The sequence below is a fragment of the Neolamprologus brichardi genome, chromosome 20 (assembly GCF_056152115.1).
Source record: "Neolamprologus brichardi isolate AB-2024 chromosome 20, ASM5615211v1, whole genome shotgun sequence".
NCBI classification, from domain to species: domain Eukaryota; kingdom Metazoa; phylum Chordata; class Actinopteri; order Cichliformes; family Cichlidae; genus Neolamprologus; species Neolamprologus brichardi.
The window spans coordinates 3918746-3942720 of NC_142123.1; the positions used below are offsets into that span (position 1 = coordinate 3918746).

The 23975-nt window shown below is 40.2% G+C and overlaps 3 protein-coding genes across 3 annotated transcripts; 2 read left to right on the plus strand and 1 right to left on the minus strand.

Moving 5' to 3' along the window:
* Nucleotides 1–10823: 10823 nt before the first annotated feature.
* LOC148096885 (uncharacterized) lies at nt 10824–13087 on the plus strand. The gene has a single exon (XM_087834070.1). The coding sequence runs from the start codon at nt 10899–10901 to the stop codon at nt 12945–12947; it is 2049 nt and encodes a 682-aa protein (XP_087690196.1). The 5' UTR covers nt 10824–10898; the 3' UTR covers nt 12948–13087.
* A 3238-nt stretch (nt 13088–16325) lies between these two features.
* LOC102788124 (uncharacterized) lies at nt 16326–18182 on the plus strand. The gene is made up of 6 exons (XM_006785575.2): nt 16326–16625; nt 16697–17008; nt 17139–17265; nt 17374–17492; nt 17622–17668; nt 17789–18182. The coding sequence occupies exons 1-6, from the start codon at nt 16586–16588 to the stop codon at nt 17945–17947; spliced, it is 804 nt and encodes a 267-aa protein (XP_006785638.2). The 5' UTR covers nt 16326–16585; the 3' UTR covers nt 17948–18182.
* Nucleotides 18183–19716: 1534 nt separating this feature from the next.
* On the minus strand, nt 19717–22260 carry LOC102787832 (pepsin A-like). Its single transcript, XM_087833366.1, has 9 exons — nt 22205–22260; nt 21866–22007; nt 21612–21729; nt 21061–21179; nt 20760–20956; nt 20519–20635; nt 20248–20392; nt 19951–20049; nt 19717–19854 (listed from the first exon to the last, which is right to left on the minus strand). Exons 1-9 carry the CDS (start codon nt 22258–22260, stop codon nt 19717–19719), a joined length of 1131 nt encoding a protein of 376 aa, XP_087689492.1.
* Nucleotides 22261–23975: the final 1715 nt, after the last annotated feature.

Sequence of the window (23975 nt, forward strand, 5' to 3'; positions counted from 1 at the left end):
ATACTCCAAAATTGATGTCCAAAACTCGAAAACGGAACGATCGCGTTAAGTTACAAAGAGCAGAAGGTGGGAACACTCACCACTGTTGTGTCATAAAAATCTAATGATCAATTTTGACGTTTAAAGAGTTTAGATCGATCGGTTGTTTACATCACTAAACACAAGCAGAACTGCAGCAGAAGACACATCGTCCACATTCAGAAGCACATCTCTGTATAGTGACTGGTCTTATGATTTAAACAGGCAAATGTTCAGCATTCAAACTACAGGTGAACAATAGTCAAACCAGGTGTTTTCCCCGTTATGTCGATATCAGCTAGTCAAGTACACACCTACACAGCATGTTAACAAACCGTGAAAAAAAGCCACACAAAAAATTAATGATTGCTGGTAACGGTTTCTATACATTAGTATTTACGAAGGGTATGTTGTGACTTACCTTCAAAATTACAGCGGTCCCTCGCTATAACGCGGTTCACCTTTCACCTCGCTGTTTCGCAGATTTTTAGTGCAAGTTTGCATGCTTATTTACGTCCTGCGTCCTGATCGCTGCAGACGATCTCCTCTGTCTCTCCTGTACAGTACAGAATCGCTGCATCTATCGCTAGCAGTGTGACTCTGAAGTGCAGTGCTGTATGTCCACGATGTACACGAAACGTTTTGCACCGTCAAAAAATAAAATTGGCTACTTGATTTCACATATTGCTGGTTATTTTTAGAACATAACACCCGCGATAAACGACGGACAGCTGAGAAATATAACGTTTGAATCCATTTTCTCTTTTCCCCTGAGGCGTGGGGGGAAAATATCGACAAGTCGATGAACATCATTTACAGATATATTGGGTAAATGCCCGAGACATCTATAGAAATGTGAATCGCCGCTTTATTTATTTATTTGCTTAACTTGTTTTGGACCGTAAACAGGGCGCGAATAGGATACCGGAAACAAACGTCCCCACAGGAGTTTCCGCACCGGAAGTAGCATATGCTAACGTGCACATAGTCCATACCTCACTAAGAAATATTCAGACGATATCAGACATTTGTTCAACTTTGGCATAGCACAGTGACTGGACAGACTTCATTTTATTCAGCCTTACTCAGTGCTTGTAAGTAGAAGCAGGTAACTGCGCTCAGTGCTGGTTGAGCTTCTGCAGGGTTTATTTGTCAAGAGCACGTTAACTTGTTAAAAACGGCTGCTAGCTAGTACTGCTGGAACGTATTTAGGCTAACACGAGCTTAAATAAACGGAGCTACGTCAAAACACAGACAGTGCGCATGCGTGCGACGTGAAGAAGCGAACGCTTTGATCGCCTGTGACGTCGCGAACGCTTTGACGTGTCCGTGACGTTACAGTCAACTGAGCCCTTATATAAACCCCGCCCCGCCCTCACAATCTACTACTTACCGTTAAGTAAATGAGATGTACAGACCGCGATCTTCACACTCTAGAAACTTCGATTTTCAAAGTCCTTCAAATAATTTTACTGAAACAGAAACGTCCACAATGGCTGAATTTCAGACTACAGGCTCTATCCCCATTATTCCCGAGCATATTTTACCTGCTTTAACCAAGTGTTTCGATCAGTTCTCCCAGGTACAATGGGGAATGATTGAACAGGGAATCTGGGACTCTGATCTCCAAGCATTACTGGCTGATATGATAACCGAAATCATTCAGATAGTTTCTACCGGCATCCTGAAATCTGTACTTCCCACATTTCAGGAGTTAATGACAGACGAATTGTCCCAAACAGATATTAGCATACCTGTGGCAAAAATAGCTCCGTCGCTGGGAGACTCTCTTTCAACCAGCATTGGCATCGCTCTTAACATCCCCCATGAAAACTGTCCGTCCAGTAAGACGCTGACAAAACTGATTGAATCGGAAATCTCAGAAAAGGTTAACTCAGCTGTGACTCTCCTCTTAAACAACCCGAATTTACGGTCAGATCCTGCTGTTTATGTCAGTGGAAAAATGATATCCACATATAACCTTCGACGCATGGTCTCTCACGCAGCCTCGTGTTTGGAAAAATGTGCAGGTAAGCTAAGCAGCCAGCGCATGTCAAAGGGCGGCGCAGCTAGTTCCCCTAGCCCGTCTAATTCAAGAGCAGAGAGTCCTGAATCAAAGATCTCTGAGAAGGCAATGGTTGTTGAGGAGGTGAGCAGCGCTCTCACCAAATGGAGCACAGACACAGGAATCACAGAGGACAATAAGGATGAAAATGACATGACGCCTGTAGAGAAAAAAGAAAGTGAAACTGGAGAGATGGCGGAAAGTCGTTCCAGCACCCCAGGTGAAGTGATCGTGGCTGATGTTGTCAATGCAATATTTGACACTCTGAAGAATTCGAATGCCGAAGATGACACAGAAACTGAGACAGCTGAAAGTCTCCAGCGTCCCAGCACGCCAGCACAAATAGCTGCAGCTGACATTGTAAACACAATAATTGATAATCTGCAGTCTTCTGATGGTGAAGATGTCACATCTGGTGAGAAATGTGACTCACACAAACCTGCTTTTAATGTGCAGTTAATTATCCAAAAGGTGAAAAACTTTTTCGCGTCACCCATCCCATCCAGAAAAAGCAATGACCAAAAGCTGCACAAAGACCACTTCTGCGCTTTTGCCAAAAAGCAGTTTTACAAACTGATCAGAGAGATAAAACACCTGGTGAAGAAAAACAAAAGGTTCTTCGTCTGTCTCCACGAACCGGTCAAGTCTCTTGATGATCAGAGAGCAGATTGTATGGACAACTACAGTTCTTTTTGTAGCTATGTAAACACACCAGTGATGGATAGCACGCTTAAAAGTTCTTCCCCAGTTGATTATAACACCATCAAACCCATTCTCGAACAAATGTTTAATCAATTAAACGGGCCAGAACATTTTAACCTTATCTGGAACCCCCTGGAAAAGATAAAGGCAACTGAGATGTTTTCCAGGGAGTTGACAGATAAAGTGTATGACCATCTCCAGTCAACTGAAAGATATGTACTCCCTGTGATGCTATCAGGAAAACGTCTTTCAGACTCTGTGATCTCTAGGTCTGCAGAGCCAACAGATGAGTTACCCTTTTCGCCCGAGGTCCTCTATGTGACTGTAGAAGACTCAGTGCAAAAGTTTTTGCAAAACACTCTTCTGTGGTTAAAGAATGATGCTTTGGATCAAACTGTCCAAAGTGACAAGATTTCTGGTGCCGTGGGAGACATCCAGGATGTGATTTTAAGAGCACTGACTCCAACAGAGCAAAAAGAAAATGACAGACTGTCTGAACCAGAGTCATGTCCAGATTGTCCTCCCAAAAATGAAACAGTCTCCTGCGTGAGTGTACTAGAGCAGGGCCCACCCCCAGAAAACAGCCCTGAGCCTGAACCAATCACTGAAGCTGGGCTTACAGAAGCTCAAAGTCAGCCATCAACCTCTAAAAACTTACAGGAGGAGACAGGAGACCTGCAGGGCCCACCCCCAGAAAACAGCCCTGAGCCTGAACCAATCACTGAAGCTGGGCTTACAGAAGCTCAAAGTCAGCCATCAACCTCTAAAAACTTACAGCAGGAGACAGGAGACCTGCAGGGCCCACCCCCAGAAAACAGCCTTGAGCCTGAACCTATCACTGAAGCTGGGCTTACAGAAGCTCAAAGTCAGCCATCAACCTCTAAAAACTTACAGGAGGAGACTGAGAAAATTGTCAGAGACTTCATTAACTGTCTGTTAGATAAGCTCCTGGAGAAATGTAGTTGCGACACAGAGACTCTGAATATAGAAAAATACGAAGCGATCACCAGGCGTCTTACAGATCTGCTTCTAGATAAGGTCATAATCCCAGGATATCTGAGTGCTCTTAAAAATAACAAACGGCGGATTCTAAAGAAAATGAGTAAAGCCCTTATAAAGGAGCTTGACTCTGCAGATCAGTTTGTACACTCGGCTCTTACACCAGATGATTCCACTTTTGATGAACTTTTTCAGGATCTCCTGGACATGATTATTGAGGTTGTACTCAAGCCCACACTGAAGTCTAAAATTACAAGGTTCTTTCGAGCAGTGGGAAAAGCTTTAATGAAGCCGTTTAGGAGCTGCTTTAAGGGCAGCAGCGATGACTAAAAGACCAGCTTGACACCCCCACCCCCCCCCCCCCACACACACACACACACACACACACTACAATGCTTCTTTAAAGATCTCGAAGCATTTAATAATTTATTCAAAAACAATGTAATTGGCCAACAGAAGTATATTTCATCTTGTCTCCCTATATTGTCTCTCCATCACCCCCAACCGGTCGCAGCAGATGGCCGCCCCTTCTTGAGCCTGGTTCTGCTGGAGGTTTCTCCTTATAAAAGGAGTTTTTCCTCCCCACTGTCGCCTAGTGCTTGCTCAAAGGGGATCTTTTGATTGTTGGGTATTTTCCTGCTTATACTGTAGGGTTTTCACCTTACATTATAAAGCACCTTGAGGAGACTCTTGTTTTGCTGCGATGCTATATAATCTTAGATTTAACTGAATTTTAAAATCATCTATTATAGCATCAAAGTAAAACAAAATGAAATGTAAAAAAAAACCTGACATAAAAAAATAGATTTACCATCAAATAAAAATCCTAATCTCAAACATATTCTGATTTTTCTTGTGTTTTATTGTGTTGTCAAGTATGAGGATTTTTAGTAGATCAGACTCTACTGTATTAGAGAAAAGAGAAGCAGGTAGAACTGGGTTAATTTACTGTCATTGTCTTTGACAAACTTAATTAAAAGTTAATTACAAAACTCTTACTGCCTATATTCTGCTCAATAAAGTTTATCTTATCTTATTCTGTTTTCATTGCGCCATTCTCTCTATACAGTTTTTGAATTTACATACTATAACGTACACGGCAGTTGGTTTCTGTGCTTCTGCAACCTTTTCTTAGCTTTTCCTATAAGGTATTTGTAATTAATTAAAAAAAATATATATATATATTATTTTGTTTTGAAGTTTGGATAGTGCTTTATAGTAATTTAGTAAATGTTTTGAAGTCATCTGGCTTCTTAATAATTTAATAAAAAAATTAACAAGCCATGTAATAATTTGAAAACCACTAGGGACCACTTATTACTATGTCACCAATTTTTTACTTAAAGGAAATTTAGGATTTATGTCTGTCAAGTCATTTGTTCTGGCACAAGTCACCATTTTGATATATCTTCATGTGACTTTAAAGTCTGTCAGCTAGTTAGATACATTTTTGCACTGCTAGTGTTTGCTGCTTGAATTAGTCAGTTTACCATATAAACACATGCAGTGCCTTTCAGATTTTTAATTACACTGTTCATTTTTTTAGTAAGAGAATCTTTTATATTGAATTATCCTGGGAAAAAACAAAAATGTTTGTATTTATTTTCCTCACGCACTTTCTTTCATTTCCTTATCACATTAAGATTCTTCAAGATCACAAACACCATCTTTGACATGTAAGTAACTTTCATATTATTTGTATTACTGATTATTATTATTATTATTTTGAAAAGTGATGGTCTTTGGGGCATCCTTGAAAGGAGTGCATTACTTCATTTTTTTTTTACTGGTATTCAGTATATATATATTTATTTAGACACAGGAGGCAATGATCAATTTTAAAATTTAACATTTATTTAAATTTCCATCTTTTATGCTAACAATAATCCAAAAGTGTTCTCTTCACTTGTCCCACAACTCTTAGAGTTTTGGTCCTCTGCTCCCCTCACAATTGGCTGATTTCCATCTGAGCTGCTACTGTCAACTGCATTAAACTGATTTTACATTGCCTTGTTATTCTAATCTTGATCTGCGTTTTGGACTCCAAACATTCACACCTGCTGTTAGTAACCAGAGTTCACAAGAGTGTAAGGCGTGTAGTTCAATAAAGTGATCGATGTGTTCACTAGCTGATTTCAATAAACCGGTAACTTATCAAATCTTTATTTTATAGGAAGTACATTACTGATAAAAGTGGTAATAAACACGGTAACCAATAAAAAATTAAATTTCCTGTTATAAAAAAAATACTGCTGTGAGCTTGGTTTTCTAACAACAGGTGTGAACATCTACAGTCTTTAAGCTCTGGTAAAGATTTAAAAATAAAAGCATTAAATAACATAACATTAAACACTAAATTAGTTTGATGGTGTTGACTGCAGCAGCTCAATGTTAATCAGCTGATGGTGATGGAAGCAGATTAGCGTTTTTCATCATGGTTGTTGGTGATGTGTTGGTCGAAACAAGACGGCTCTTAGAGCCGACTCTTTGCTCCTTATCCGGTCGTTAAGTCTGACGTAGTGATGCACGAATCATGAACGAATCGTTCAATACTCGAGAATCACTTTACTGACTCATGAATCATGATTCACAAGGCCAACTGACTCACTGACTCATCCCTGTTGCTGTTAGCAGCAATGTATCTAGCTTATAATTATAATTGTGGAGAAAAACACAACATCCAGTATCGTAACAAAAAAAATTCTGCTCTGAACTGGAAGAAAAAACCCTGAGTAGAAGCTCACATCAAGAAAATAGCTCCTCCGTTCACAGTAGCATCGCTCTGCTAACATGCTAACAGCACATTTGAGCTACTCACCCCCTCCCTTCCTGTGCTGAATCGTAAGCGAATCACTCAGGACTCGCTCACCCCCTCCCTCCTGTGCTGAATCATAGAGCAAACGAATCACTCACTCACTCACTCGCTCACCCCCTCCCTCCTGGCTAACAGCTTCTTCTTCTTCTTGGTTGGCAACCAATGTTAAGGCGCATTACCGCCCCCAGGCTCACATTTCAGTGGACATTTAGATGAGAAAATATATATTTAACACATTTAAGGAAAATACTAATAAAATCAAATAAATGTTTATTAAGCAATTTTGATAGGAAATTGCTTAATTTTAGAAATGTTTTTGTTCTTTTTCGCTCTATAAAATAGTTGTTTTCTTTTAGAATCATTCATCTTAGCAGTAGGATTTACATGAAAAGAGAAACAAATTAAGTTTGAGTGAAAATGTACATTTTTTGCACTCTCTGGTCAACTGACTCAGTGAATCAAATGATTCAAAAAATACGAGTCACTTTGGTGAGTTACTCATTAAAACTCGATTCAGTAAAAAGAATCAAATTTACCATCACTAATGACGACAGTTGGTCCAGTGATGGGTTAAAAACAGATGAGGCATTCAAGTAGTGCTTGGAAATTTGATCATTGAACATGTCTGTGTGTTGGTCTCTGTGTGTGAGAGACATATGTCGTGTCCAAATTCATGGGCTGCATCCTCCTGAGGACCCGGCCTTCGCGGTCTACGTGGGCCGGGTCCTCAGAAGGTCGGGTAGGCCGGAATTAAACGGCTGGGGAAATTGGACGGTCTAACCTTCTGATTAGCGTCAGCGCTGTCTCGGTGGAGTTTAGTAAACTCGGCTGTCTGCTCCTTGCTATCTAAAATATAACAGGACACTGGCGTAAATTCTCGACCGTCTCACACTTCTGTTTAATCAGTTTTCTGTTTGACGTTTATTCAGCTGTGTGAAAATCCCAGAGGAACCCACCCGGGGGATTAATAAAGTTTTATTTTATCTAATCTAATAACTTTAGTCTCGGCCAAACCGATTTACTCACGAACAAATAAAACACAGAAAAAAGCCCAACAATATCATTTTTACGTTGTCTAAGTGACTTATATATTACGTTTAACCTGAGTAGCGAAACTCCGCGGTGATCTGAAAATGATGTGCCGGGAGTTGTGCCGTTCTCGGCGGCTTCAGTGACCCTCGAGCTCCCGGCTTGTTATCGAGCTGGTGGGTAGCAGATGCTCCGAAAACGTCGAAGCACTTTTGCAAATATGCGATATCTTGATAAACCGAGCAGATATTTGATGTTTGCACAGCTACTTTCTCGCCTGAAAATATGTTAAAAGTTTATTTTGTGACCCAGAAAGATTAGTAAGAGTAATTTTAAAACTTAGTAGCGGCCGCCATTATTGGAAACTGGAGTTTGGCTGGGCCGCGCTATGAATTCTGGGATATGGTAGGCCACGAAGGACACACCCGACCCATCCTTCAAATTCGGGGAAAAGGGGGATTTGTCGGCTGCATTCGGAGGAGTCTACGAATTTGGACAGCCTTCGGCGCGTCGCTGTGACGTAATCGGTCTACAAATGCGGCCTCAGGAGGATGCAGCCCATGAATTTGGACACGACCATAGAGAGATAGAGGGAAAAAATACACTAGACTAGTGCACAAATTGGTACTTTTTGCCCGAGTATAAGCGAATGAGTGACATACAGAAAAACACGGCAACTGGCATTACATGAGCAAATAAAAAGTATTTCATCTTGAACTGTTTTGTGGGTTTCATTTTAAGACTACTTTAAGTGTGTTAGTGGGGAGATAAACTATACAGACTATAAACAGAGACATTAAATGAGATTAGATTAGTTAAACGTTAATTAAAATGTGGGGAAATCAACTACAGACAGGTAGATGCTGTGAGCTTTAATTATCCAGTCAGAAAGGATGATTTTAAAGTCATCAACTGACTCCAACTGCCCAGATCTGAAAAACCTGTGTGCCAATCACAATGCTCTACTTAGTTGGCATATTCTAACTACTGACAAACTATTAATCTGTGGCAAAACCCTGTCAAATCTGTTTTATTGTACCTATTGAAAAAGTTAATCTTACTACAACTGCTTAGCTGCAGCAGACATTTTTAGGTTTAACCTTGGCAGAGTGAGAGGCCCTTTCTCAATTCTCAAGTACGCGAGTACGTACTCGCGTTCTCGGCGGGTACGTACTCGCCGAGAACGCACGGGAGTACGGACTCGCCGAGAACGCGAGCACGGACTCGCAATTTGTACAATTGGAACACCAGCGTACTTGATGATGTCACAGGTCCGGAGTTTTTACTGCCGTCCTTAATTTAACTGTGAGTAATATGTTATGAAGCTTAACTTTAATCACAGCCAAACCGGTTTACTCAGGAACAAATAAAAAGCCGAAATAAGCCAAACATTAACATTTAGAAGTGATCTAAGTGACTTTTATATCATGTTTAACCTCAGTAGTGAAATCTCTATTAATAAAAATAGTGTACATGTACATACGTGTACATACCTTAATAAAAACAAGCAGGTGAGATGTTAGAACGCTTTTATTTTTATTTTAGTGGACACTCAATACAATAGACAGCTACTGGGGTTTGGGGTTTGTTTAACCTGAGTAGCGAAAAGACCGCGGCGGGGTTTAAAACGATCTGCCGGGAGTCCGCTGTTCTCGCCGGCTGTAATAATCCTCGACCTCGCTGTCTGCTATGGAGCTGGCGGGTCACAGACGTCTCCGAAAACGTTGGACCTCGTTTGGAAATATATGATATCTTGATAAACTGAGCAGATATTTGAAGTTTACACAGCTACATTCTCGCTTGAAAAGAACTTAAAAGTTTATTTTGTGACCCAGAAAGAGTAATATTTAAAAGTTTTCAGCCCCGCTCGTCCGCCATTGCCGCGTTTGAGTTTTGGACGAAATGCATTCTGGGATATTTAGCTGTACCAAGTCCACACAAGTCACCACCGATGCATGCTCGATAAAACGGGCGGAGCAAGAACACATCCGGGACTTTTTCGCGTTCTCAGCTTGATGCGTACTTCGAATTGGAACAGTACTTGGTCTCCGACTGATGACGTATCACGAGTACACGAGAACGCAAGTACGCACAAGTACGCATATTGAGAAAGGCCCAGAGAGAGCTCGTTAAGCAGGCAGGTGTGAGCCTGGTTGCTATAGTGACTGCACCCAATGGCACGCACACAGACATGCGCCTCACTTCTGCTGCTTAAAATGAACAGAAAAGTCAGCCCAAAACAAATCGTTCCCAAATGAAAAGTACAAGTCATATTGACAAAATTCTTTCACCGTGAGCACCAGCAATGTCTAGTCTACTGACTTCTCAGTTTTCATGCCTGTGGAGTTTATTATATGGACATGGTGACAGTGTAAAGACAGCCTGTACCTCTGATTTTCAAACAAACTTTCTGAGCCATTTTAACATTGGAGTCTATGGAAGAGTTGGAGGGAGGAGGCTGTGCATTGGTGACATTTATGAAAGAACCATAAAACCTATTACAATAATACACACATTGGATGAAAGAAGACAGCGATGGCTACGTTTTGAGGGTAAAATGATGGCTGTAGAGCGAACATTGTGGACACAGCAGCAGTTTTAAGAAAAGATTTTAAGATTAATTCCCCCCCTCCTCTCACTCTGGTAGTTGAGCTGTCTCACTCTAGCGCCAACATTCCGTCCCATACACACCCATTATAAACTCTGAAACGGCTGGAAAAAAAAGGATGACATTTAAACTGGAACTGAAGAAAAAGTATAATAGATGTTGAAAATATAAATGCAAGTTGAATAGTTGAATGTTTTGGCTTTGTTTTAAAGTTTGAATGGTGGCTCTATGTCAATGTATGTGGAAGTGGTAAGAGTTTAAAGAGGAGTAAGTTGAATGAGAATTTGAAGGGTCTTTCCACTGAAATACATGGGAAATTTTTGTTGAATAAAGTTGAATAATTTTAAAAATATAAATGTTAAAAATGAGAAAAATAGAAGCTAAAAGCTAAAAATAACAGAATAAAACTAAACTCACCTAAAAAAAAAAGAATCCTCATTCAGTTATGTCATGTGACAGCCTAATTCCTATGACATCATACTACGATCAAAGGCACGTAGTATGACATCATACTACGATCAAAATATCCCTTTGATCTGAAAGCCTTAAATAGGGGTGGAATCCTAAGCATTTAGTCAGTTTATTCGCAGCACTCGTGTTCGCAGCATTCAAACGTACGCCTTAGAAACATTTTGAAACAGTCATTTTATCAAGACTACAACATGTCTGAAAGAAAACACAGCAAAAAACAACAAGCTTACGCTGGCTGTCCTCTCGAGGGTGCACAGCCAAATTCCCCATCAGCTGAAAGTAGGCAGGTAAACCAAAATCTAGAGGACAGGATTAAACAAATCCAAGCAGAGAAGATTCAACTTGAAGAGCAGTGCAGACAAATGGAGACCCATAATAAACAGCTGGAAGAAAGGCACAATGGGTTTGTCAAGAACCAACAAGTCTTGCAAGTAAAGCTTAATGAAGCACTGCACAGAAATGCAGAAATGGTTCATGAGAATAAACAATTGGACACTAAATACAGAGAACTGGAGGCCCGAAATAAAGACTTGGAAGAAAGGCACAAGGAAAGTCTCATAAACCAACAGAAGCAGCCCAACGTGGATAACATAAATGACGGCTGGGGAATAATGTTTAATCAAGCAAAGCAGCGCATTGCAAGTCTGATGACAGAAAAGAAGCAGAACAGGCATGAGTTAAGAACAATGTCCTGCCAGCTTCAACAAGCGCAAGCTGTTAGTCTGGAGATCTCTGGGAAACTCCAAGATGCTGTCAACTTGAAACAGCAGCTGCAAGTACAGCTTGATGAAGCCCTGGAGGATAACCAAGAGCTTCTTCAAGAGAAGAAACAGCAGGACATAAAGGAGAAAGAGATGGAATGCAAACTTCACAACATGAAGAAACAAAATGATGTCTTGCAAGTAAAGATTAATGAAGCACTGCAAAGAAATGCACAAGTGCTACATGAGAAGAAACAACTGGACACTGAATACAGAGAACTGGAAGGCCGAAATAAAGACTTGGAAGAAAGGCACAAGGAAATGCTGGTGAACCAACAGAAGCAGCCCAACGTGGATAACATAAATGAAGGCTGGGGAATAATGTTTAATCAAGCAAAGCAGCGCATTGCAAGTCTGATGACAGAAAAGAAGCAGAACAGGCATGAGTTAAGAACAATGTCCTGCCAGCTTCAACAAGCGCAAGCTGTTAGTCTGGAGATCTCTGGGAAACTCCAAGATGCTGTCAACTTGAAACAGCAGCTGCAAGTACAGCTTGATGAAGCCCTGGAGGAAAACCAAGAGCTTCTTCAAGAGAAGAAACAGCAGGACATAAAGGAGAAAGAGATGGAATGCAAACTTCACAACATGAAGAAACAAAATGATGTCTTGCAAGTAAAGATTAATGAAGCACTGCACAGAAATGCACAAGTGCTTCATGAGAAGAAACAACTGGACACTGAATACAGAGAACTGGAAGGCCGAAATAAAGACTTGGAAGAAAGGCACAAGGAAATGCTGGTGAACCAACAGAAGCAGCCCAACGTGGATAACATAAATGAAGGCTGGGGAATAATGTTTAATCAAGCAAAGCAGCGCATTGCAAGACTGATGACAGAAAAGAAGCAGAACAGGCATGAGTTAAGAACAATGTCCTGCCAGCTTCAACAAGCGCAAGCTGTTAGTCTGGAGATCTCTGGGAAACTCCAAGATGCTGTCAACTTGAAACAGCAGCTGCAAGTACAGCTTGATGAAGCCCTGCAGGAAAACCAAGAGTTTCTTCAAGAGAAGAAACAGCAGGACATAAAGGAGAAAGAGATGGAATGCAAACTTCACAACATGAAGAAACAAAATGATGTCTTGCAAGTAAAGATTAATGAAGCACTGCACAGAAATGCACAAGTGCTTCATGAGAAGAAACAACTGGTCACTGAATACAGAGAACTGGAAGGCCGAAATAAAGACTTGGAAGAAAGGCACAAGGAAATGCTGGTGAACCAACAGAAGCAGCCCAACATGGACATCATAAATGAGGCCTGGGGAATAATGTTTAATCAAGCAAAGCAGTGCATTGCAAGTCTGATTACAGAACTGGAGAAAAAATGCAAGAAACTTGAGGAGGAAATTACAGTAACAACCGAAGAACTGAAAACCCTCATCCTACAGAAAAAAAGAGCTCCAGGAACAGTGGCTGAAAAAGAAGGAGGAACGCTTCTGGTTTTTCAGGAGGAGGGACCCTCCTGCTTCCTCACTGGATCATGAGGCGGCATAGCCTGGTCTTCCTCCACCGCTTTTCTCATCTCCTCACCCCTATACCTCCCCTCTTGCCCTTTCTCTCCTTCCACCTCTCCATCATTCTCCATTTTTTCTTTCTCCCCTCCCTTCTTCATCCTTTTTCTCCCCCCCCCCAAATAGTCAAGGCAGGTGACCCTCCCAGAGCCTGGTTCTGCAATAGGTTTCTTCCTTTAAAGCGAGTTTTTCCTATCTACCGTCGCCGAGTGGATTTACAACCCAGATTTACGGTCAGATCCTGCTGTCAGTGGAAAAATGACAACCACAAAAAACCTTCGACGCATGGTCTCTCTCGCAGCCTCGTGTTTGGAAAAATGTGCAGGTAAGCTAAGCAGCCAGTGCATGTCACACACACACACACACACACACACACAAACACACACACACTACAATGCTTCTTTAAAGATCTCGAAGCATTTAATAATTTATTCAAAAACAATGTAATTGGCCAACAGAAGTATATTTCATCTTGTCTCCCTATATTGTCTCTCCATCACCCCCAACCGGTCGCAGCAGATGGCCGCCCCTTCTTGAGCCTGGTTCTGCTGGAGGTTTCTCCTTATAAAAGGAGTTTTTCCTCCCCACTGTCGCCTAGTGCTTGCTCAAAGGGGATCTTTTGATTGTTGGGTATTTTCCTGCTAATACTGTAGGGTTTTCACCTTACATTATAAAGCACCTTGAGGAGACTCTTGTTTTGCTGCGATGCTATATAATCTTAGATTTAACTGAATTTTAAAATCATCTATTATAGCATCAAAGTAAAACAAAATGAAATGTAAAAAAAAACTGACATAAAAAAATAGATTTACCATCAAATAAAAATCCTAATCTCAAACATATTCTGATTTTTCTTGTGTTTTCTTGTGTTGTCAAGTATGAAAAAACAATGTTGCATTTGTGCACTCTGGTCATGAGTACTGGTATTGTATTAGAGCAGAATTTAGAGTAGAATTTGATAAAGGTATACAATAGTAATACTGGGAAAATGTCGGTAGCTGTGATCATGTGCTTGTCTAGACCTGCTGTGAAAACATCCATTCTACACTCTTCATAATGTAAGTAAGCAGGGGGCTTCTTTCGTTCTAAATTGTTTAGTTAGTAGGGAAGTTACGTCTGTGTCGAGGCCTTTGTCGTTCTTCAGAATGTCATTTAACCAAATACAACCGAAGCCCCCTTTCTCTTAAACAACGTTACTCCCTCGTTATGTGATTCAAGCTTTTGAAAACACATTACAGAATTCCAGGCAGTGTTTTACGTGATCTGGGTCTGAGGTGATTCCGAGGAGAAGGCAAGCACATTATGGAGCCACTAAAAATGTTAAAATTATCAGCATTTTGTGACCATGTGACATATTCGCAAAGCAATCGCAGAGTGGATGGGTCGTTTCATAAACACACACACACACACAGACACACACACTGGACCTCATACGGGTATTCTGCAATTGATACCTGATTACGTTCACATACTCACTGATATATCACAGCAGGGCTGTTGTAGAGTGAATGACCAGCAGATGTCAGTATTTCCAAATGAGCTGTTGAATTGGGCTTTGTGTGATATTCATATTCATATTCACAGGGTTTTATCACAGCATCACTAGTACTGTAGTTAGTGTAATGACACCCGATTACAGAAAAAGCAATGTGAATGAATGTGAAACACATAGTCACATCAGACTACAGCAAAACAAATGCAAAAACAAAACAAAAGATCACGTGAATGTTTCCACGATGAAAAGAAGAAAAGCTTGTTCAGTGATCACTCGGGAGATCCGGGAGTGCTTTACTACTATTGTTTAGTTCATAAGCAGATTTGGTAAATCAAACTTTGTTTCATTTTTTCTCTCTAGGAGTTTATTCATCTCATATACCTGTTTTTAAGAAACTCTCATGTAGCTTTGGGTTCATGTCCAGGCTCAGTGGGCTTTATAAAAGATCCTTTTCTTGTATTTTAAGTGATTTCATGTTTGTATGCCAGCTTTACTCACAGGAGTGTTCCAAGATTAATTTATCAAACCAACAAATTGTGCAAAAAAATTGTATAAATAGTTTTGTGTATTAGAATGAATACATATCATACTGATACAATGCTTAAAACATTTATTAGACCAGCAGTCATTAATAACAGGAAAGCACAAATATTGTTTTTAAATCTGGCAAAAACTTGTTTAAATAAAATTTAATATATATACTTCAGTTAACAGAAGTTGCATTCGATGTGGTTTTCTTCTGCTGTAAAGAGTCGGCTTCAAGGTTCGATGTCTTGTGCATTCAGAGGTGCTTTTCTTCATATCTTGGTTGTAACACATGGTTATTGGAGTTACTGTTGCTTTCTTTTCACCTTGAACCAGTCTGGCCTTCTTCCTCTGACCTTTGATATCAGCAACACATTTTCTTCTGAAGAACCTCAGTTTACTGGATATTTTCTCTTACAGAGGACTGTGTGGGAAATGCCAGTGGATCAGTGCTTTCTGAAATACTGAAACCAAAACCAACAACCACGCCACATTCAAAGTAAATGCTTGGTTTAAGCTTCAGCAAGTATCCTTAAATTTTGACTGTACCATCCAAATGTCTCAGCAGAAATCGAAATGTGTTTTCTCAATACTCTGTTTTCCAGCTTTGGTAAATATTTGTTTTAATGTGCAATATTTTTGGCTCATGTGCAATTATTTTGGTCCCAGTTTGTTTCAATGTTTCCTACACATACACCATGTATATAGTTCCACTCCCATATGTATACATATACACAGTTTTTTATTTTATTCTATTTATTTAATTTTTTTCCCCGCCTTCGTTGTATATTGGTTTCTCTTCTTCTTACTTTACCTTTGTGGTCCAGCTACCCAATTTCGCTGTGCAAGAAACTGCACAATGACAATAAAAAGCTCTAAGTAAGTCTAATGACCTCACAAAGTCACTGGCAGGTGTAGTTGTAGTTTATGACAGTATAACGTGTTAATGGAAATCACAGCATATGGTAAAAAATTTTAATAGTATTGGAGGCTGAATCACTCACACACACACACACACACACACACACACACACACACACACACACACGATGTAATAAACACAAATGTTGCATCAGAAGTGAACCAGTTCGGTTAATCTCCTTGTGTCTTTGTCTGTGCAGTAAAATAAAATAAAGCTACCAGCATATGTTTCATGTAGTTGGTTTTATTTTATTATTGTAACCATATAAAAAAGCAATAGTACATTTTGTGTTTTGCAAGATTTTAGTCATGCAACTTAATGAGCTGCTAAAGCGATCACATTCTTGTGTAAATGCAAAAACTATGAGACAAATGTTCGCTGTTGGATATGAGGTGAAAGCATTTTCATATTTCTTTTCCAGTGATATTGACTCTCCATTGTCCATTTCCATTTGTGTCCATTTCCAATATGCAGACACATAACACAGTCAAAAAAAGAATCGGCTACAGACGTGTCCAGCAACAGTTCCCAAAGCCTCGTGAGGAGCACGTCTTTGTGCCTTCCAGCTGTTGCACAGACAACTTCCTCTTCTTTCCTCTTTAGGAGGAGCCTTCAATCCTGCAGCAAGACTTCAAAACTAAAACTGTCCCAAAGTGCTGAGAATTAGCGATGAAGATGAAGCTTTCCATTGTTTTTATTCTTTTAATAGGTATGAAAAAAAAGGCTATTCCACTTTTTTCAGTGTTTGAGAAGTTGTATTGACAGCTGTTTGTTTTCCAGATATCTGTCATCTAAAAGGCCAGGAGAGGATTAAAGAGTTCGAGCACATTTTCCTGAGACTCTCCTTTCCTTCATTTTACAACAGTTACAACAAGGCTTGCTGTAAACTGTATCCGGGAGGCTGCTACAGGCTGATGGACAGTTCAGGATATACCTGTGAACTTTTGAAAGGAAGAGTGACCAAAATAGAAAATGATGGCTGGATTGAATTTAGAATATCAAATGTGCAATTTGTAGATGGAGGCTTTTACAGGTGTGTCGTGCTGGGAACCCCAAATCACATCTACATGGACTATTATATAGAAGTGTCTGGTGAGTATTCTTATAAAACTTTTGACAGGATGCTCTAAATGCATTTCATGCAACAGTCGTTACTGTCATTGTTTATTAGCTGTATTTAAGCATGATTTTTATTTGACTTTGTTATTTCTGAAATTTGCAGAAGTTTCAGATCACTTCAGCCATTCACAGCCTCCAATCACAGGGACCACCAAAGCCCCCGGCACATCCACAGCACTTCCAGAGTCCACTAGACCTGCTTTAGCAGAGGACCACGGTGACAGCAACAGGTGGTCACTCTGCACATTGCTCATTTTCGTTGTTGCTCACTGATCAAATTGTTCCTGTGTCTGAAACATGAATAGTTTTTTTCATTTTTGTGCTCTGCTCCTCTTCAGAGTCTCCTGGAGTTTTAGTTTGCCGCTCGCTGTCATTGTGGCAATTACAGTGATGATGTTCATCAGTTCAGTGATTGGTGTTGTTTGCTGCAGAGTCAGGACAAAATCCAAACAGCTAGGTAAGCAGTTCCCTGAAAACTGTTGTCGCAAAGCTCAGACTGTCTGCCGAAGTTTATGATAAAATATATTCTTTTTTTCCTCTTATAAAATGGGTAAATGATGTGAAGTTGTGTTGTTTTTCTTTGTAGACAAATATGGAGAAACTCACTGTGACTCACTGAACCAAGAAGCTTCGGTACGAGCTAAACAGGGAACAAGCAGTCGCTGTGACTCACTATCATGTTAAATTGGAGACATGTCTATGCTTTAAACTTCCTCTAAAACACTGTCTCTTGGCAAAATGTGTCTCTACTAGGAAACGAGCGGCATAGTCTACACAGTGGTGGACTTCAGGGCTCTGCAGAAGCCCGAAGAAGTGTATGCAAATGTGAGGATGCACAAAGCACCAACAGGAGCTGCCGACGAAGAGCATGCTGGGATGGTGGAATACTCCATACTGGCAATCCAACCGTGAATTTGAGTTACAGATTTTAATGTCGGATCTACTTTAATTCTTTTGTCAGTGTTTTGTTGGAAAGTTTTTATGTATATGTCAGTTAACTGCTTAAATACTAAAAGATGTTTAATGATCAAGCAGAGACTGATCACTTCTACTTTGTTTTGATTATTTTGTATCCCAAAACTTGAATGGACTGTAAAATCTGATATCTGATGATGTTTATAATAATGAGCTATTAATGGAGAAATATTGACAGCGTAAGAAATGAAATTAAAACAGTTAACTCTGTCTCTGCAGTAAATGTGTGCTTTGTCTGTGTTTGAGACTTCCCCATTCTCATGTCCACAGTTTGAGATAGCAGCAGAGTTGTGAAATCATGTCATCAGGTTATCATCTGTTCAATCGATGTTTGTCCTTATCAGCTTCTTCGATGTCAGTGGCAACCTGCCCTTTTTTCTTCTGAGAGCTGTTCGGTCATTTTTTTCTTAGCCTGTTGTCCTTACCATAAAAAAGTGAAAACTTTTAGATCCTTTGTAAAAGGTCGAGTGTATAAAAGAACACGTGGACTGATTCTTGTTCCTGTGACATTTCAGCACAACACAGAAACACTTTATTCTACTGATGTGCGATAATAGTAGATAGGCAGTGTTGGGGAGTAACGGAATACATGTACCGCCGTTACGTATTTAAAATACAAAATATGAGTAACTGTATTCCGTTACAGTTACCGTTTAAAAAGGTGGTATTTAGAATACAGTTACTTTGTTGAAATAAATGGATTACACGGTACTTTCCTGTTTCATATTGTGGCGGGTCAGGACTGTTTGGGTTTTGTTTGACAGCTACGTTCTGTTGTTCCAGGCGGCAGCGTTACGGTTGCCATGGTTACAGGGTGCCACTCTCTCTCTGCGTGTTTCCTGGGTGAGAGAGGCCTTTTTGTTGTTGTTGTGCTAAGCTAACAGGCAGAATGCTACAGGTATAGCTCTAAAGAATGTAGCATCATAGGCAGTGTAGTCCGTGCTGCAGGGAGAATGGACTGCCATACACGTTATGTGTCTGTGAGCGCGAGGAGGGAGAAAAAGGAAAAGTACGAGCTGTCATCGAGCAAAAACGGGAGCTGGAAGCATGTAAATAATAATAATAACCACTGCAGCCAAGAAGAGTGCCTGACGAGCCCAGTTGTAAGTAAGCTATTAAGACTCGACTGTACACCGTGTTCGTGTTTTCCTCCAAAAACAATAAGTTCTGTTAGAGCAGCCTTTCAACGCCTCTCTCTGTCTCTCGCTAGCAAAGTTGACCCAGACAACAAAGTAAAGCTAGTTTTCGGCTACGAGCCGACACAGAACCCACAGTATTAGCCAGAGGTCTCTTTACTACGGTTCGGAGCCGCGGACCTTCAGTAACAGTAATAAATCACAGCAATAGTACATTCATGTAGTTGTAAACAGCATGATAATATATTAAGTAATCCAAAGTATTCAGAATACGTTACTCTCATTGAGTAACGTAACGGAATACGTTACAGAATACATTTTGGGGCATGTATTCTGTAATCTGTAATGAAATACATTTTAAAAGTAACCTTCCCAACACTGTAGATAGCCATGCAAGTCCAGTCGACACAGATACACACACACAGAAATGCTATGCGTTGCTATAATCTGTTTAATGTAAAGGCAGCTACAACATGTTCACATGCACGTTTTCCACAAACTCCTGTTTGCATAAACTCTCCCATGCCATTAAAATACATGCTTGGAGTATTTATGAGATTACTGATGTCATTACGCTGACTTGGCCAGACCGATGTTCTGGGACTGGGCATTAAAGACGGCATAGTATTCCCGGATGAAAACATCTCCCAAGATCCAGAGCTGCATGGTGCCACCCTGACCAAAGCCAGTCATACAACCAGAGGAGCTCTGTGGACAGGGGAGAAAGAAAAGATATATTTCTTCAAATCGTCATTATTGTATTGTATTATTTGGCGCTGTGGTTGGCAGGACGGTCTTACTGACCTGAGAAACATAGGCAGATGCAGGGACTGTGAAGGCGTTTCCATTGAGAGTGAAGGTGACATCAGGCATGCTCGCGATGTTCTGGCAGTTCACTGTAGCCTGTCAGCAGAACAAAGTCAGAGGCCATGAGGCAGAAGAAAATCTGTTTATTGGTATTTTACAGTTTTCCAACTGAAGCAGCTATCCGAATCCCACTTAATTATTTTTATTTCAAAGTTCTGACGTCAGAGTCTTAAATGTCTGTTTACTCTGGGTTCAGAAAAAGGGGAAAATTTGTGTCACGATGGTATGACTCACGTCTCCTGACTGGTCGGTTGAGGCTCCAACCCAGCTATTCAGATTGTTGATGTCAGTGGTTGGACCAACAATCAGGGAGGTGCCAGTGTCGATGATGGCCTGGCACCCGCCAGAGCAGGCTACAGTCTGCCCGTTGATGGTAACACTGTGAAGAGGAAAGTTGAATTACAGTCAAGCCAAGAAGTTTTATAACCTTGTGATTTTTTTGTGTCTGATATGAAGCTATAAGCAAAGATGTTGGGTAAACAGCTTTTGGATGACTTATTGGCACCTGTCCATGTTGATCTGCCAGTAGGTGGCAGAAGACAGAGGGATCCAGGTGATTGTTCCAGTGTAGTGGGTGCTGTCAGTACCACCAAAGACCACCTCGCTGCCCTGTGCACTATTGCTAAGATATTACAGAGAGAGAGAGAGAGAGAGAGAGAATCATATCATAAATTCACAAAATATACTCAAAAAGAAAAACCCAATAAAGATTTTCCAGCCAACTGAATTCCATTTTATTTCAGTACCCGCTCAGGTAGACTGAGAAAATGGGCTCTGACACCAGCCCCTGAGTGATCATGTTGTTAAAAACTGGTACAACATTGTCAGAGGCGATGCTCTGGAAGGCCAGTCCTAAGATCCCATCAGCCTGCATGTAAGTCATGAAGGAAGCTTCTGACTCACTCAATCCAAACACCTGCTTGGCCACAGAGATGCCGCCCACCTGGACATGCAAAACAGCTGTCACTCACAGTTCAGCAAACCACAGAGAGATGCCCATCTGAAGTCTAAATAGACTATGATTTTTGTTCCACGGCTTTCGGTTACCTGAACAGTGTCGCTGCCCAGTAACCCAGTCATGCTGCCAGTCCCGTACTGGATGGACAGAGACTCGTCACCCCACTGGAAGGTGGATGACTGTGATGGGTTGAATTGATTGTGGTTCTCTGCAGAGGAATGCATTTTTAAGTTTTGCAATTTTATACAACTTGGATGTCTAACATTTCAGTGATGGCAATGAGTGTTGTTCTGCTGGTAAAGTTACAACTAGAACAAGCTAGAAAGAACGTGCTAGCAAAGTAAACCAATTCATTATGTGGAGAATCTTGCAAGTGCAAATACTGCAGAAATCTCAAGTCACTGTGATAGTTCATCTAGGCTTGTATATTGATTTCGCCTCACGAGTTAAGAGCATATTTTCTGTTGGAAAAAAGTTACATTATGGATAAAATTCATGAATGAAAAAGAGCCTAAAATGAAAAAGGGATATTTTTGAACAGTATCTAATAGCAGAAGTACACATTTCTGTATGTTCAAACCACACTGGCCAGGTTGTACCATGTTGTCCGAGCTTCGGTAGTCATCATAGTGGCACTCACCACAGGCTGAACTGTTGCAATACACTGAAGGGACCCACAAGTTGGAGGAGCCGGTGTCAAAAATGACAGAGAAGGACTGAGGAGGGGTTCCAATGGAGATCGTACCATAGTAGGACAACTAGAGGGACAGATAAAGAAGGCACATGTGCACAGATGCAGGTACAGATTTAAAAAGACAATTTTGAAAAAGTAAAGCAAGGTATGTTTTCAACGACATGAACAAAATCTAAAGCTTTTTACTAATCTGGGCTTACGTCAGCGTCATTGGTCATGGACTCGGTGCCACTGTTGTAGAACTTGGCTGTTGGGTTGTATGGGTGATTCTTCCTGTACTCCTCCCACAACCCTTTCTCTTTGAGGGTTTGCCTGGCAGATTTTCCCTTAATCAGGGGCATCCTACATGTAGCAACGTGAGCAGAAAATCATGCAATGAGCAAGGCAGGCCTGAATACAGCTGGAGAAATGTCTGTGCGATATTCAGGTGAGCAGGAGGACCTGTAGATTTCCTCATAGGAACAGTTTCACAATTTTTTATGTATTTAATGTCAAATACCTAAAACAAATAAAGAAACAACCAACCAAGTCAGACTTACTTATGGAGACATTCAGCGAAAGCCACGAGGGCAGCCAAAACGACGAGCCACTTCATGATGTTGCTGTCTTTACAGGTAGACTCAGATGAGTGAACGTCCAGTTGCTGAGGCCAGCCCTTATATACAACTAATCAAGGTTGTTTATCCGAAATGCCCTTTCCTATAAGCTGATATGAAAGATGGTGATAAGAAGCATATGATTTGGAAAACGGACTCTTATCTGGGGACAAATATCCCATTAAGCTTGTGAACACTGAAAGTGTTTAGGAAGATTGTAAAAAAAAAAGTTTTGTATCAACTTAAAAGTTGTAACTCTAAAAGTCAAACTTGAATTTACAGGGTATCTACTGAAAATGACAACTAACTTCCAAAGGATTGACTTTATTATTCGTCACATCATTTAAATACACTGTAGGTGTTAAACAGGTACACCAATGTGTTGGTGTGCAGTTCAGGAGATATGATGTCCAGACCTTCTACTTAATACCAGTATGTAAACTTTCCTCAAGGTTTCCAAAGATGTGAGCTTGGATTACTTGGAAAGGTTTATCTGATAACAATAAAACAAAGGACAAGCAAAGATGTAATCATGTGAAAGTGTGAGCTGTAAATTACAGAAACATGTTTCCACCACTGTATTTATTTGCTTATTTTGCCATCCATAAGTCAAAATTTCTCATTATTATCTCAAAATTTTGACTTAATAAACTGAAATTAGGGTTAGGTTTAAGATTTAGACAAACACTTTTTCTCAATTTTCATAAGTTCACTGAAAAACAATAGCTCTTTTTCTGTACTACGCTGCAGTAACATTTAACAAATTGGTAGCATAAAGTATTCACACCCATTAAAAGTAGCAATTATAGTACTCCAATCAAAACATACTCAATTACAGTTAGCAAAATGTAATCCTACATTAAACAAATGACGTATGTGGCTAGTATTTGAATTTATTCTGGTTTATTATTATTTGCTGTGCATTTACGTATAAGTGGTGTTTTATGCTGTAACTAAGGTTGCAGCTCTTTATATACTGTAATGGTGGGCTGTATTTGACCTAAAAAGCAAAGTAGTTACTGCAGATGTCAAATAAATATAAGTACAAAGGAAAATATTTTACACAGATGCAGTGGAGTATAAATATAAAGAACAAGTAGAGTAAGTAAAGGACAGCACAAGTACCTCACAGCTGCAGGGTAATACCAGTACTCCCAGTTCATAACATCTCTGGTGATCTATAATACTTTTTCCCTTAACCTCCTAAGACCCGAACTCTTCCACGGCATTCATTTTTAATTTCTATTTGGGCTAATTGGGGCCCGATGAATGTAAAAACAAAGAATTACCAGATTTTATTTTTTACCTTTTTTTTGTTTTTAAGAAAAATAAGAGCCATATATGAGGATATTCGTTTAAAATTTTGATAGAACTGTAGCAGTATAATGTCCTCGTAGGTGGATATCAGGCCCTTCTTGAGCAAAATTGAGTATTTTGGTCTAAATAACCCAAAATGTGATGTCCACATATGTGGACGTCAGGTCCTAGGAGGTTAATGTTTTCCTGTTATTAATTTTTTATTAGTTAAAGCTTTAGAAGTCCACGTGTCAGGTCATGATTTCACACTGGACACGGACAGAAGGAAAAAAGAACTACTAACGATTTAACATGAGAGAATTTCACCTTGACTCACGTATGCACTAATCAAATATATTATCCAAGGTCAGTTTGCTTGTGAAAGTATTTGCACTAAGATTCTGTTTATGACCGTTAT